The sequence below is a fragment of the Lepisma saccharinum genome, chromosome 11, assembly GCF_977018435.1.
Source record: "Lepisma saccharinum chromosome 11, izLepSacc3.1, whole genome shotgun sequence".
NCBI lineage: Eukaryota > Metazoa > Arthropoda > Insecta > Zygentoma > Lepismatidae > Lepisma > Lepisma saccharinum.
Window position 1 is genome coordinate 60,626,194 of NC_139239.1, and position 17,495 is coordinate 60,643,688.

General features: G+C 40.0%; 1 protein-coding gene across 11 annotated transcripts in view; it reads right to left on the reverse strand.

The window, feature by feature from the left end:
- Nucleotides 1–17,495, reverse strand: part of LOC145994848 (uncharacterized) — a 448,153-nt gene that overhangs the window by 129,881 nt on the left and 300,777 nt on the right. For 9 of the 11 annotated variants that reach the window (XM_083131227.1, XM_083131229.1, XM_083131228.1 and 6 more), the window contains one exon: nucleotides 11,867–11,971. In XM_083131227.1, the coding sequence (XP_082987353.1) occupies nucleotides 11,867–11,971 (105 nt within the window). Of the gene's footprint in view, nucleotides 1–9,579; nucleotides 9,647–9,944; nucleotides 10,113–11,866; nucleotides 11,972–17,495 lie in introns of those variants that run through there. The other 2 variants (XM_083131236.1, XM_083131237.1) reach the window with 2 other exon arrangements.

Here is a 17,495-nt window from a genome sequence, read left to right on the forward strand (position 1 = left end):
AGAAAGTAAACGCTCTAACCCCTTCTGAGGAGTCCAAGTGCCTGACGTAACGAGTGACAAAGATCTTACCGGCAGCTGTTGCAGAAAGAGAAACAACGAGAGGGAGGGGGCAGGAAGGGAAGTTACATACCAGAACACACGCACCCCATGCAACCACGTGCGCTTAAGACTGGTGATGTCTAAAAATAGGATGGCTTATTCAGGTAACCACAAAATGCCTCTTTCGTCGATTCTCCCCATGAGAAAGGAAGAGAACAATTGATCACACTGAACTTGATAACAATTTAATTTTACTGTATAAAATCCTCCCAATAAAAGACCCACAATATCTCCATAACAGATTTCAACATATTTCAGACTTTCACAGCCGCAACACCAGATCGTGCGAAACGTCTCTGCTCTCCATACAGTCCACTCCACAAATCGAACTTTTATGCAAATTCTTTGTCTGTTACCTCAGCAGGCCTTTGGAACAAGTTGCCACCTGAAATGCATGCCTCTTCCTCAATTCTGACATTCACAAAAACTGTTCAAATAACATCTATTAAATAATGAAAATTAAAAATTTGACTTCCAAAAGTAAGTACCAGGTGAAGAGAATGACAGAAGAAATTAAAGCACAGGAACAAACATGATTACATATAATATTTCAGGTGAATTTTGATTAATTTAGACTGTTTTGGATGTGTTTAAGCGTAATGTTATATATTTGCTTGCACGCGCGTGTGTGTAAGAACAAGAATGTGTCTGTGTTTGCGTTTATATACATCTTTTGTTGTATTAATTTTAAATTCATTTTTCTTTCTTTTAAACTTTATTTGTAAAGAGGTGTAAGTAAATGGCTAAGTGGAAGAAAATGCATTAATTAAAGCCTTAACTTCACCATGTATACAAAGCCGATATAAATAAATAAGCAAACTTGGAATGAGCACATCCGATTCTCGACTACTAATTGATTTGGATAATGAAGAATAGGCTATCCAATTCGAGATATTCGGATACCCTATCTGGGATTCCTGACTTTCGGATACCTGGATAAGGATTCAAGGCATTCGGATATTTGATCCAGAAACAGAAATTGGGGTATCCGATCCAGGAACTGGATAGCGGTTCCAGAACTCGAGTTAGAGGATTCGGGATTCGGATAATTTTGAATTTAGATGATACAAATTCGAACGTCCATCGCTTGATTTCTCGTTACACGTAAAAACACACACACTCTGTTCCTCCTATGAATCAGTGGATTCCGAAACCAAGTGTCTGTGCAAGTAGCGAGAGGGCTCAACCAATGAACACGTGAGAGGGAACGAGATTTGTGGAGGGGGAAAGCCACTGCGGCTACCAGCTATTTGTAGCAGCGTGTACTGCTTTGCTCTGCCCACTTGCTATCCCCCCTTCTGAATCGTTATGCGCGACCTTGCTCCAGAGGTTCCCGGGATAAAGTATAGCATGTCGTCTCGTCTCGATATATAAACACTAGCCACCCTTTCGTCTCGAATCTTGAAAAAATAATATACAAAAATATTTTAAAAAAAACAACTAATAATAGCGTGTAAAACAAATTACAAACAAGTTTCTACGAATTAAAGAACACGTAAAACCTAGCCGTAAATAATTCAGAGCCGTCCAATCGGTGCGTGTGGATAAGTTACATGTAAAGCAATTTTGATCTTGGCAAATATTTGCATGGCAATGTGAGTCCTGAACGAGACGAGACTCTGAAACAAGGCTCCCTCTTCTATCGCCTTTACAGGCTTTCGTCTCGGCATTATCATTTCTATTTTGGTTACTATAGTCTCTTATTTACCTATTGGATAAACGATTGCAATAAAAGATGAAATGGATGGTGAGACAAACACAATGATTAGAGATGGAAGATCTTACCAATCGCGATAAATGCGGAATGTGACCAATGCAGTCAAAATACGAGGTGTGTTTGATATTTAAAAGGCAATTAAGTGTATTAACGCGATAAAAAGCGAAATTAATTTCAATATGTGAAATTGAATGCAATATGCGAAATGTGTTTCCGCGAAATACGAGCTAAATTGAATCCGAAATGTGTTTCCGCGAAATACGAGCTAAATTGCATTTCTATGGTACATAAATGTTCACAGACAAACGAAACAGATTAAAAGAACTCAACGTTTGAATTTGATCTTTGTAAACTTTCAGTGAGTGTGTTCAAATAAAGTGCATATACCTTGAATAGTGATGTTTTAAATTTAGCACAAATGTCGTTGGGTGGTATTAGGCTATGAAGGAAAATTTTAAACAATTTATTTTAAAATTTTAATGAGTATGATCACATGACAATTTAAAATGATTTATGGTCCAAAACAGTTAACACATTTGTTAATGCTCATATTTTCACTTCCATTTTACATGCTTGTTTTGTTATTTTCGAGAATTGCGACTGAAAAATCTAGAAAACCCATGAATGCTGATTTTTTTCCATCCAATTTTTCATGCAAAATATTCTTTTTTTTTCATCCCAAAATACTACAAACATCCTAACTTCCTAATTTTTAAAAGCGAAAAATCTACATCTGTAATAGTGACACATCCATGCCAGACCAGGGTTCGACCCTGAAACCTCTGGCTTCGCGGCACATTACCTCGTCACGGAGGCCAACTTGGCACCAATCATCACTATTCACAAAAAACATTTCTGAAGTTTAGTAAGATAGCCGCCACATTGCAAGAAAAACTGGGAATGTGTGAGGGGTAGAGGGGAGGGGGTTAGGGTGATAAACTCGTGTTTGCGTTCCGGCGACGACCCATTATGCAATTTCCTTCGTTCACGGTTGTGCACAGGCGTCCTCTTCCTGCAACCATTAAAGTTGTCCATCTCGGAGCAAGACAGCTCCACTGCGGAGACCTAACCTTAATCACTGTTCTGTCCTCGGCACCGCTTTCTTTGTTCACCTGCTCCTGGAGGGATGCTGCGATTGCCAAGATGCTCTCTCACACCGACATGATTCTCAAACGTATATGAAAATATAACTTACATTGATGTTAAATTTTATCAAATATATTTAAATTACATCACTAACTTTGTAATTTTACAACGCAAATTTGATTTTTGTAAGAAAGTATACGTATGTAAATATATCACCGATGTCTTGGTGATTCGCATACTTCATTGCCAGACTTCATATATATTACTACCCTGCCCCGGGGATATAGTGCATATCAGTGTTCGAAGCCTTACTGTCACCATATTAAACCATACCCCCACCCCCAGGTAACACCAAGGGTCGATGAAACACCCCTCCAGCTAACAATTTCCAATTCAAACGCTGGTGCATATGATAAACCAATGCCACTAAACGTAGCTTTCATACTAAAATTGTGGATCTTTACAATATGAGCTGTACGTGTCGGTAACGTCGTTGCCTTATAATCAAGGGGTCCCGGGTTCGATACCCGGTGGAGGCACATAGCGCTTATGATGCCAGTTTAAACTGCAAGTCCACTTGCTATTGGCCTATCTGTGAATAAAGTGGACTTAAAACAATCTTCAATATATTGTGACCTATAGAGTTACGACCAATATATTTGTGGGCCATGTAAGAGGAGAACTAACAAATAAGAAAGGAACAATTTTTCAATAGTCATGTGGTTTTGTGTACATAAACTTCGTTCTTACAGCGGATGGAGAATAGATATGGCTCTAGTATATCACAAGGAAATATTAAGCGAAATACTGTGTTTAATTGGGTATGCATATACCATATGAGAACGAGCGCATCCAAATTTCGGGTTATGTGGTCCATATCCTAATTTGCTGAAAGACTTCGCTTCTCTTGAAAAAATAGTGCAATATTATCATTTCGCTATTTCACAATTGCACTAAAAGGTAGTTTCCAATAGTTGACTCCCGTTAAAATATTTCTCAGTAGGCCAGTGCATATGCTAACACAAATTCACCTGCACTTTCAAAACTACTATGGAACGTTCCCAAAATTAACCCTACCTTACCCGATGGCGTTAAGTGTGAAAATTTTCATAAAAAATTGAAATAACATTGTTCCCTAGAGTGTTCCAATATGTCTGTATTACTTTTGTTCATGAAAACATAAATGTAATGTAATTAGGAGGTAAAAAGCACCAGGTGGGCCCATCAGGCGCCATCTTTGAATGTGTGTCATTCGAGACACTCACGCAAGTGACAGTGTACAATTAGTTGGTAATGATGGTAATTTTTGTAGTTATTATAATTCATAAATAACTGCACAAATATAATCAACAGAGTAAGTAGTGATTCAATAACAAAATGGTTTCTTGAATATTAATCATTTAAAAAGTGTGGGCATGTGAGCCCCTCAGATAAGTAAGTTTCTCATATGGCACGGGTTAGCTAGGGTTAAGCACAACATTTGAGCTCTGTCCCTACAAATCTAATCCTAAGTACGCCCCTGACACGCCCACCGTAAGAAGTGATGCCTTTGTTTAGGAAGCGCTAAAAAGAGCAGGGGTGGGGGAACCCTTTCACATGTGTGTGGTCTTGCCGTACGTCTTCCACACATGAAGGAGCATGCGGATACGTTTCCGTGGCGACCTTGAGAATGGCGTTTGCTTTTTGACCTTCAGCCTCGAGCTACTCGGCGTGAAGATCTCAAGAGACACAGAAAGAAGCTCCCCCCAGCACGAAAAGCCTTATTCTCGGAAAATCGTGTTCGGTAGCGACTGTCGAGTTCACGGACAAGACGCCGCATCGGAGAGTTCTTGCATTCCGCTTACAACAATTCGTCACGGTTACATTGTTACCACATTACAAATGGATATTAATATATGCAGGAGCCTGCTTTTATTGCGTGTTGATCAGAAGGTCAACCCCTTCTTATTAATGTACCAAAGTTGGAATTTAATGAACGCTCCTTACATTGTTTTCCCGAAGATGTTGCTTCAGAACTCGCACCACAACACAGACAATTGTTCGATGTTAAACTCAATAAATGTGTTTTGTAGTGGACAATAGCGTGGAAAGAGGGAGGGTTTAGAAAGTGAAAGTACCTCCCAAAAATCTTCGAACCAAAATGCACCCTCCTGAAATAATTTGACAAACGATCGATTGATTTGGTATATTTTACTTCGCTTTTCTGCTCCTCTTGGCTAATTGCGAAGATGAGGATGAGTGATGATATGATGAAATTGATGAAGGGACCCTCACATAGAACATCCATGTCCAGGCCGGGATTCGAACCCGAGACCTGCTAGCGTCGTAGCGCTGTGTTAACCAGTCCGCCACAGAAGCCGACGATTTGACAAACAAAAGCGGCTACCGTTGAAATATTCGTAGTTAAAGATCAAGATTATTACGAGTAACAATGGTGCGTATAATACGAAGAATGACGGGTGCTACAATCCCACTCGCACACACACATACAATTCCACTAAATATACATGTGTGCATGTGTGGTTGCGTGTGGAAGATTAAATTTGACCCCTTCCTAATCAGGAACGTTCCTGCGCCACTCAGTCTAATTTGTGTTTCCAATACAATGTACAATAAGAAAATAACAATTGTCATAATGTGGCTTGTAATGGTGGCGTCGATTTATACGACTTTGAGATAGGGAAGGATTGACGAACCATCCGAGACTTCTCACCAGTGTGTTCATCATTTATCCTCATCGTTGCGATTTGCCTGAAGAGGCAGAAATATAAGTGCAAAAATAAAAATGCAAATAATATAGCAATACAAAAATTTCACTCATGACAAGTATGCAAACATTTACATGCTTAGTTAGTGATAAAAAACATAATATCAGAAAATAAGCATTAATTCATTACATAAGCTTTCAAATGCAAAGGATAATTATTTCGGAGTGACGCCCTCCACTATTCCTGACAGAAAAATATTAGTTTGTCCACGGTTGAAATGCAGCGAAGGCTTGTCCAGAAATACGTTTTTGTGTGTGGAATAACAGTACACCGAGAAATAGGTTACAAACAGAAGCAAATCACACACCCACACATTGTGCCTTCCCAAGGCTGCTTGTTTATTTTCCCAAAAGCGAGAGCTCGGTCCGCAGCATCACCCACTTTCCAAGAGATTGGATTCGCTGCATTACATCACATGATAAAGAACCGGATGCTGCCCACAAGGACGCTCTGTGTCAATCTGTGTACAACGTTCGGCGCACAGGATATCCTCGCTCTTCACGCTTCTAAATATTTTTATAGTTTTGTTTCGTTCTGTTCCGTCCTTCTCTCTCTCTAAAACCGTCGGTGAAGAGAGCTTTGAGCGTATTGTTGACGAAATGAATTTGATTTGGTAGACTACAATGGCAATGCCGTTCGCGCTCTACGAATGATGATGGGAGGGGTTGGTTAAGTTTATAGGAAGGTGTGGTGGAGAAAGTCTGGTAGGTAAATCGCTCATGCGATGCACCCAATGCTTTGTATTCAACTGTTTCTCGTACATCTCCCCTTACTGCTGTCGACATGGATATCAACACGAGAATTCCCACGATCATCACGGTCTTAAAGCTTATACCCCGGTCAAGATTTGAGTATTTTCTCACTCAAGCTTACGGGTTAATTTTGGTCACGAATATCTCGAGAACCACTCGACAGGAAAGTTTCAAATTTTATATGAGTACTGAGAAAGAATGTGTCTAGACAACTACTGATTGATGTTTTGATTTACTGCACCAAAATCCCGACAATTAATTTATTTTGCTCTTGAAATATCGAATATTTTTCACAATTCTGGCCAGGGCAACCCTGCTGCCAGCCGACGGACCCTTTACACCTAAGAAGCTGTATGAAAAGAAATGGAACACAGAGAGTGGTTGCGTTCTAGCCTACAATAGGTACAGAGCATGAACAGAAAGCAACATGCTTTTGCAGCTTCAATAGGTGTCTTTGGAAGACAACCAAGGTAAAAGTGAAAAAATCCGGTCAAAGCGAATACATCAGAGGTCAAAGCGTCGGGACCCGAGGCCAAAGCGTGTAGAGACCCGAGGTGAAGGCGAAGAGACCCGAGGTGAAGGCGAAGAGAACCGAGGTGAAGACGAAGAGACCCGAGGTCAAGGCGAAGAGACCCGAGGTCAAGGCGAAGAGACCCGAGGTCAAGGCGAAGAGACCCGAGGTCAAGGCGAAGAGACCCGAGGTCAAAATTGTATTGATACAAATCCACAGTAAGGAAAGCTTCTTCTTTTAGACTTACGAAATTCTTTTACGTACATGACAAACGTCATTTTCTTGAGAGACCTCTCCTTTGGCATTTCCAACTACACAAATAGCTCATTCCCTTCCTTCCTTCCGCGCCGATTGCGCGATCGCAAATAGACAAAATGTAAACTGGCTCCTCAGGAAAGGAAGGAGGCAGCTCGGGAACTCTTATCCCCGTATTAGAGGCTCCTCAATGACAACTCGGGAAGGAGTCAATATTTGCTAACAACTCAAAAGCCTCTTGCGTACGATCTGGAAAGCTGTTCGTTCCTTGTGGACTGCAGAAGTTTGTGCGAAAATAATTTACGTAGGGGGAAAGATTGGATTACAACTTTGCTTACAACAAACTTATCGTTTGGTGGATTATGGAGAGAAGGTCCTCATTGAATGTGAATCATAACTGCCCTATCAGAAGTGGCGACCCCAGAAAAATGAGTGGGAAAGTAGAAGGGGAAGGTATACTTTGTGCGGGGTAGTTACAGTTTACTATACTCCTCAATTGCGTAACTTGAGGGGCAGCAAAGGTAGCATTGCCTCTTAACCTTTCAGGTTTATTAAAATTCACAAGGGTATTTCTGTTAATCTCCGACGACATGGTGTTCATATTAACCCACCCCCTACTCAAGTTACACTGCTGCTTCAATACCAGACAAAAGAATGCGGATTTTGAGCTGGAGAGTTCTACAAGGGGAAGCGGGTGAACTAACTGAGATCTCTCGGTCTCATCGGATGACACATTGCTTAGTAGGTCACGAGAACAAAAAATCATGTATACTATCAGGTTTTCAGGCAAGTTCCTCAAATTTCAAGAGCTAATGTTCTGCTATATGTAGAACAATCCATATCTTTTGTACAGTAAATCTATCACTTTCCTAATAATTCCCTGGTTTCAAGAAATTTTGGTCGCTATACACCGTACTTAGGAACTTACAGTACCGGGTTCGTGAACGGATGTGAACTGAAGATTTTTCAAGATTTCATTATCTTCGAACTCCCAGTTAGTCTACACAGGGTACCGTGTTCGATTCCACAATAAAAACACAAACCTTTGCGATTTCCCTGCAATTTATTTTCCGCTTCCGTGGCCGAGACCATAAGATTGCTCTGGAGCTCATCCAGTCTCCAATAAAATGGGATCCTCGAGGGAGGGTGTAAATGCAGCTGGAGCGTGGTGCTGATCACATAATCTCCACAATTGTTGATATTGTAAATGTTGTGAAGCCCTTATTTCTACAACACCTCCCATTAGCCTTCATGGTTTGTCGCAATGTGGTATTTCAAAAATATCCATTATATATAATTATATATAAATTACACAAATAGTCGCCCCTCCCGTCAACGGTCGAAAATTGAGACGCAGAGGGGGAAGCAAAAACCAGATAATGGAATACCTCCCTATCCACTTCAAATACTACATTGTATGCATGTGTGTGTGTGTGTAGTTATCCTCAAGCAGTTAGGGGCACGACACTGTGTTCAACAGCTATATTTTATAGTGCAAGGTTAATAAACTTGAATTCTGAATGAATATTTACAACGAATTGCATATGAGTACCGTACGTGCAACTGCAAGGCAAAAGACGTGAGCAGTGAGAACAGTAAAATAAGCCATAACGTTAAGTTAATGATATTAATGAAATGCAGATGTCGCAAATTCTACTATTTTTGCCATTAAGCTGAAATTCGTGTTGTTTGTGTACCTAAATAGACTGTAATTTTCAGTCTAATTGCGAGAAAAAGAGGTCTTCCACATGCATTTAATATTTTTTTATAATTTCACGACATTAATGACATTGAAAATTATTTTCCAAGAACTTTTCTCGGTCATTCGTTTACACAGATACTATAAATTGAGCAAGCCCCCAAGATTATCTTAAGTTTAGGGGAATCGCTCTTATTAAGAAATTCGTCTACAGTTTGCTTTCGCCAGCCCCCGTGGTTAGCACATCGCGCTACGACGCCAGAGGTCCCGGGTTCGAATCCCGGCCTGGGCATGGATGTTTGTGAGTGTCCCTTCTTCACTCACCCTCATCTTCGAGATTAGCCAAAAGTGCAGAAAAGTAAAGTAAAGTAAAATAAACCAAATCAATCAATGACACGTAAAACCGTATGTCCACCCATTCCCGATTAGCCTCCGTGCACTTTTATTTGTATTATGATATTTTACGTCGCTTCTCTGCCACTTTGGCTAATCGCGACAAGAAGTATGGGTGATGATTAGATAAAAGGATACACGCAAAGACCGCCCATGAACAGGCCGGGACTCGAAGCCAGGAACTTCCGTGGTGAGATACAAAGTCGACCGCTTCACGTGCTCGGCCACGTGTCATGAACTTCTGTATGGATTCTACTGTGCGAAAAAAGGTGGAAATTTAACAGTTCTTAAGTGCTTACCTTTGTAGATGGCCGAAAGAGACAGTAGACCCGCCCTTACTGATTGTGGAACTCGCAAGGTGAAGCACACAGGCTACGACAGTGGTAGAACGCGAGCACACACAAACACACCATTCCCTCCGGAGGAAATAACACTTCATTTGTTTACTGCCGTGACGTCACTCCCAGTGCACACAAAAGCCGATTGTGAAGGCGGAGGGCTTTTTTTTACCAGGTCGGATGCCAATCGATGGCTGGCAAAGAGGAGAGGCCATCACCGGAAGTAATAACACCGGAGCTATCAAAGCGGAGACACGCCCCTAATTATGGCGCCCATTACAAGAACAATCATCTTCGCCCCTTTTTCTTTGTTCAAGAGCACTTACCTGGTATGTGTTGCAAGCTCTTCCATCGCTTCTTTTTGCGCCGCCTGCTACGCAGAGAAGTGATGGCGGTGTAAAAACGGCGGGCATATTTCGAAGGAGGGTTAGGGGCCAAATTCTGGGGGCCTTTGCCCCCGCAGATCGAACACGGAAGGAACTTCACCTTGTCTTTTTAGCAGTGCAGTTTTCGTAGTAGAATGTGGAAATAGTGGTCTATATATAGGAACCTCCTCTAGTGTCTCAAGTCACGTGTTCAGCAATCGCTCTTGTCGGAAAAGCCAATAGGATCAAAAATCTCAATGGCCTCAATGATACCCAAAACCATAAACTGTCCAATCTTCAAGATTTTGAGACAGTTATAGTCCTTCCACCAATCAAATCCTCAAGAAGAATGGTTCCTATGAGGAACTGTCTCCAAAAACTCTCAAGGGTCTTCCTGATCAGCCTGCAAGAAGTTGATGACACACTGTCATTGTCGTTACCAGAAGCACAAGTGGCTGCAGCGCAGATAGGTTAAGCACACGGACACTTCCGAGGAACGAACTTCTTCGGAGGCGAAGAAGGGCGAACTGTCTCCCCGAGGTCACCAATTCTTAGCCGAAGGAGGCGGTGCTGGACGGAAATGACTCGCGGTCGGCGGAGTGACGCCCAAGTGAGCGCCGACGGTCGCATCCCAGCGCTTCCTCGTCCGAGCGTTGTTGGTTGTCACGCCGAACAATAACGACGTCAATCTATCTGGGTCATGTCCTTTCCCCCGCATCCGCGGATTTCCTTTCGATCATTCATTTCCAGTTCTCTCCCCCCGCTGGGCGATAAAAGCGATGGCAGTTGCGAAATCGCGGACAGAAAAACGTACTCACGCGAAATGTTCCAAAACACTACCAGACATGTTAAAATATTACAATCCCATGAACGCATGCGCTATTTTGGTCGTAAATTCAAATTTCAGTGTTCATTTTGCCTGTAGTTCAGTTGACAGGACGTCCGACTTCCATATAAGAAACACTGGTTCGATACCTTTCGCGGGCAGTGGCGGATTTAGAATTGTAGTTATGAGGGGCGAATTTCAGTGTGGGACCTCACCTCACCGTCAATTATAATCTACACTTGAACTACTTTATATCAACAATATTTGGTTCTTAGGATCAAACTATGTTATAATGCTCTACAGATAAGCGTATTTTTGGCAAAAATAGAGGTGTAGGACTGGAATACATGGTTATGTAATTATTATCATAATTCCTCTCATTGTCATGGTAACTTAACGATCTTATATGAGAAATAAAATGAATAAACAAAGAAAAATAAACCCATTCTAAACAGTGGTCCCACGTTCGTTCCCCTTTTGAGGCATCTTGCAGAGTGGTTATGATCCAAATTTAAACTGTAGTTCCAGTCCTGATTAGCCTATCATGAGCAAAATCTAGGCTTAAATCAAACTTATAAAAAATATTTTCGAGACTATTAAACTTGATGATAAAAGACAGAAATTTAAAAAATATTACATATCATAATGTATCCAAAATCCTAGCAGTTGGGAGGGGCGATCGCCCCTATCTCCCTCCCCGTGGATCCGCACCTATTCGCGGGTTCTCAGCTGAGACGTTTTCCATTTATTCCCTTCATGAGCGGCTCTGGGGCTGTCTCAGCCTGTCATCATCGTATGTGAGGACAACCCTTGCTGATCCAGTATGGTCGAGACCGAGAACGTATGGAGGCCAATTTCCACACCCTCTATGTCACGGTCGCCCAAACATTTATGTATACAGTGTCAGTGAGGGCCGGTTACACATTTGGACATGAGCCATAAAACACATTGCTTACACAAAGCCCCATTTATTGCGTCAAGAAGCAAATTCTGAAATTGTTGATTTCCGTAAATACATGCACACGTTTGTGGGACAGGAAAAAATGTCAAGACTCACCCTTGTCGTTTTTGACACCGTTGGTGGCAACCGTGGTGGTGGTGGTGCTGACCGTCGTTGTCGTCCCTCCGATGCTGCCATTGGGCGTTGGCTTCGAGCTGGTCCCTGCAACAATATGAAGTAGAAGAGTGATGCTCTTTGCAGCCATTTACGACACAAGTAGCGCAAGTACTCTCATCCACACATCTAATATAGTATTGAGAAATTCGCTCTTAGCAACAGCTATTAGCACTTCTCACGACAACCACAGCCATAAGCGTAGACTTCGTGAGGGCAGGGCACTAATTGCCCCCCACCCAGTGGCGCAACCACAGGGAGGGCAGAGGGGCATTACCCCCGCCCAACCTTCGACAGAAGTAATTTCTAGGGGGCAAGGAGGGCAAACGTTGACGGCCAAGGGCACATGCAGGGGAGCACAGAGGATTTCACATTTTATGCAAATAAAAGTACACTTCGTAAAATTTTCTTGCTCGCTTCGCTTGCAATTCCTGCTTTCTTCAGTATCGTCAAGTTCGGAGTCTCGTAGCTAGAGGGCGGCGGGAGTCGTCCATGGACGCCGACCGATCTAAATGAAAACGTTGTAAAAGAGAGAATGCCATGCCTCGCTTGCTCGCAATATAATTGTTTCCTGTAATGTGATGTATTTAAATAATATGTGTTGTATATATGTATTGAATAAACTTTGAATACGTGCACAATTTAGTGTTAGCATGTTGCATATGCATTTTCTTATTTTATGTCGCTCCATGTTGCATATGTGTAAAACATATCTTGTTATATGTACAAAAAGAATTATCTTCGGAATGCATTTATCATTCATTTTCTGCCACTCAAAAATACAGTTTGTGTTCTTCTATCCCAATATTAGCTAATGTGAAAATGAACGTGTTGAAAAAATATTTCAAACAGTTTGTTCCAAACAAATTCTTTAGCACAGACTTCTACCCCCGTTTTGCGTAATTTATAACGTCTTTGATGATACTACTACTACTACCATCACTAGTAATAATAATAATAATGTCATCATTTTATTATTATTGGTATGTTTATCCTCGTACTTGCCCCCAGACAAAAATTCGTGGTTGCGGCTCTGCCCCCACCCAAATTATATATATATATATAGCTTACAAGTATTTTTATGCCAACATAAATTTATTTTAAATTGCTGCCATCTGATCACAGCAAAATTATATTTTATTGTTACCTCATCACTATAAATATTGTAATATTTTATTTTTATAAATGTATATTTGGAAATATTGTAATTATGACGAGCTCTGTCACAATTTTTAAGAAAACAATCGCATAACAATTCATCGAATCGACAATGCTGTTTCAACAAATAACCTCACAACAAACACTTTTCACTAAATATCACACAGTTTAAGTTCATTTTTTATATATATTATAAAATATATTATTATATATGGTGAATTAGCAGTTATGGCCAATGTACATAGTCTGTGCATAGCAACGATTATGCATCTTGTGTATGTGTCTTATGAATGATTTAAGTTTTAGTAATGTAATCCACCTTGTTACAAGTTTTAATATATTAAATTATGAAGTTCCAATCTTGAGATGTTTATTTCTGTTTATGTCATAAATATTAGGACATAACAATTATATGTGTGGAGGTATTGTTAGTTTACCATTATGACTCATCTGAATTGTAAAGATAATGTATATAAATGTGGATAATGATAACTACACTTAGCCACTAAAACTGAGATGTGGCTAAAGAAAGAAAAGCCTGTAATACCTTATTCATTTCTTATGATACCACTGCATTTATGTACTCACTTCGTTTTGGGTACCTTGATCGGAATGAAGCTTCTTTCAAATAAAATAACAAGGAAATAAATTATCTTTGGTACTGTGCCATCTGTTGGTACTAGTTACAACGTTAATACGAACGTAATAGAACGTACGTCATTATATCGTACATGTTCGGGTGAGATGGGGGGGAGGGGGGGAGCAAACAGTTTCGAAACGAATATTAGGAAATTTACGCCACGTAGCCTACTGAGATACAGTTTAAGGATTAAATTACAAGGTAGACGTGAAAATTAATTCTTGAATTGCATATGATTGTTAGTTTAAAACGTGTTTTTAAACAAATTTCATCAGGTGCAACAGAGACATGTTCTAAATGGTGATCGGCGTGATCCACCCGCAGTAAAATGTCGGGAAGTTGGGCAATAACAAAACAACTGCATTCTCTGAACAGCATTTACCACTGTTATACCAAGTCGATCATTTTTTTTTACTCGTGTTCGTTTTGGTAACGCGAGAAAGCAGCGAATATAATAATCTGGTCACCTCGTTGCTATTCAATTTCTTTTTCCGGAAAAAAAAAGATACATTGGTCACATACACAATATGATGGGCGCCAAGGTCTCTGATGTTACGTCATTGCAAACAAATAAAAATGGAAGCAGATTTTCTCTCTCTCTCTCTCTCTCTCTCTCTCTCTCTCTCTCTTTCTCTCTCCCACTTGTGTTCCCTGAATTTACTGTTTTTTTACAAATAGGACAAGAATGCATCGACAATGAAAATATACTTTACAAGTCATCTGCTAGTCAGATAAGAACTTTTATGATACGAATTGCTCAAGTTTGACAAGATATTCCAGTTTTGTTTTCCCTTTTCAAATCGGTTTTAAAAGAACCCCTTGCTCCGGAACATAGTTATAAATAATATGCCCCTCAAATTTCTATTTACACCTGTCTACAGAGCTCCTCATACCGTGAAATGATGTCATGAGGCCAAGACTACATCGGGATAAGAGATATTTTACCTTGGATGCAAAAATTTTTCCTTCAAAGCCGGTCGTAGTCGCAATTTTGCCGTCCCAGTCGAAATTTTACCTTCGAAGACTAAAATTTCACCTTCCGAAGTCGCAATTTTTACCTTTCAAAACCCAAATTTTTAACTTTCAAAGCCCCAATATTTAACTTTCAAAGCCGCAATTTTTACTTTTCAAAGCTTCAATTGTTCTTTTCAAAGCTGGAATTTTTACCTTTCAAAGCCGCAATTTATACCTTCAAAGCCGCAATTTTAACTCTCGAAGCCGCAATTTTAACTCTCGAAGCCGCAATTTTACCTTTCGAAGCCGCAATTTTTACCTTCCGAAGCCGCAATATTTACCTTCCGAAGCCGCAATTTTTACGTTCCGAAGCCGCAATATTACCTTTTGAAGCCGACACAAAAAAAAAATCCTCCTCTCGAAATACCTTTGATAACTACCCCGCTTGACAGGAAACCTCTGCAAGGAATAGGCCGTCGTCGTCTGACGACACAGGGGCGTCTCCACTCCGTCGTTCCAGTGCAGGCGAGGTCATCTTCGTCACGGCACTCGCTCTCCAACAACAATGGCGCTGCCTTATCTTCCGCGCCGCCAGCCACACGTGGGGACGCATTGTCCATCAGCAGCCATCAGGCAGATTGAGGCCATTTTTCCTCGTCAGAAGTCTCAAGTGGAGCCTACGCTACGAAGCCTCGAAAAATGAATATTTATCCTGAATGCATACAACCTCTCTACAGAGGTTCAAAGTTGCCATTAAAGGATTAAGTCTGTGATTATGATATAATCAAAATACCCAGATGAACTCTATTTTTTTAAAAAAAAAACAAGTAATTCAATTGTAATTTTAAAAAATTAAGACATTTTAGTTTTTAAATATCACAGACTATGGTTACCCTAAGTATCGAACGAGACAGAGTCTCTGACACAAAATTTCGAGACGAGATCGATTTTGCCTCTTCTTGCTACCGTCCGCATTAAATATGCTCTATACGAAAAATACAAATCAATAATATATTTCTGCTCTTTTAAAACGCAAACAGCAAAGAAGAAGATCCCTTATGCAACCTGAACTTGCGAAAAATAATGCTCCATTTTTGTGCTGCTGTATGTCTTGACAGGTGAACATTTTTGTCAACATCACACTTCAAACAGTATGCGAATTAAAAAAAGGGGGTGGCGGGATTTCCCTCTACAAAAATTTTATCCCGGCAAAATAAATTATTTTTATCCCTGCTATGGGTGTTTTCATCCCCGTCAAACAAAATGGAATTGAAATCACAGCTACAGTACAACGTCTCTTAACAATGTAACAAACACAATTGAAAAATCATTCGTGTCCATTAATTGCTCGTTCACCAAAGATTTCTTATCGAAAAGTATGCAGCCTTATGGATTAAAAAATGACGCCATTCTGCAAATTAACAACTTGCCGAGCCTAGACCACAGCAGGCAGGCCCGTAGCCTGGATTTTATTTCAGGGGGAGGCTCGTCCCTTATCCGCACAGGCGTCGCCAGAAATATTTGTAGATGGGGGCAGGCCACTGATAAAACTTACTAGTAGAAATAATAATGACAATAATAATTATTACCACGGTAATAATTGTCATTTTACAAAAATAACTATTAGAAGTTATTAAAAATAAACCAATTTTAATCCAAATTTATTGTTATTATTATTTTTATTCTATATAAATGGAATGTAGAGGCTTTGCTACTCGATCCACCGTATGAGTGAATATCTAACACAACTATTGTCCATTATTTTTCTTATATTTTGTACAGTTAGTGTACTGAAAATCATTGTTATTGTATTTTGTTATGAATATTTACAAATTTCTGTTAAGAAAAAGGCTTTAAAAGTTAGGACTAAATTTTACACATAAAGATTATATTCTGTGACCTCTCACAAAGAAAACTACACATTTTGAGAGCTGTGGATCCATTTATTCTTTGGATAAAATTGGGGAATATAAAAATATAATCTGGGGGGCTTGAGCCTCCTTAGCCCCCCCCCACACACACACACTGGCTGCGTGCCTGACAGCAGGCTATTTTCCACTTACGTTTTCATGGCATAGTGTTGATATTTTACATGCATTGTTTAAAGTGTTCACAAGAAACTTGTAGGTGGGTTAGATGGACGTTAAGTTTAGGTTAGATGGACGTAAAGTTTAGGTTAGATAGACGTTAAGTTTAGGTTAGATGGACGTTAAGTTTAGGTTAGATGGACGTTAAGTTTGGGTTAGATGGACGTTAAGTTTAGGTTAGATGGACGTTAAGTTTGGGTTAGATGGACGTTAAGTTTAGGTTAGATGGACGTTAAGTTTAGGTTAGATGGACGTTAAGTTTGGGTTAGATGGACGTAAAGTTTAGGTTAGATAGACGTTAAGTTTAGGTTAGATGGACGTTAAGTTTAGGTTAGATGGACGTTAAGTTTGGGTTAGATGGACGTTAAGTTTAGGTTAGATAGACGTTAAGTTTGGGTTAGATGGACGTTAAGTTTAGGTTAGATGGACGTTAAGTTTAGGTTAGATGGACGTTAAGTTTGGGTTAGATGGACGTTAAGTTTGGGTTAGATGGACGCTAAGTTTGGGTTAGATGGACGTTAAGTTTGGGTTACATGGACGTTAAGTTTAGGTTAGATGGACGTTAATTTTGAACTTGGGAATAGAATTTGGTCAAGTTTTCGGTGTTATTAGTTCGATAGCTCTTTTCGCGTATGAGTTTGTTTGTTTTACAATCCAAATATCTGTACTAAATGTTTCAAAATTACGTGTAAATTTTATCATAATATTTCATGACCTAAGTTACAACCGCAAC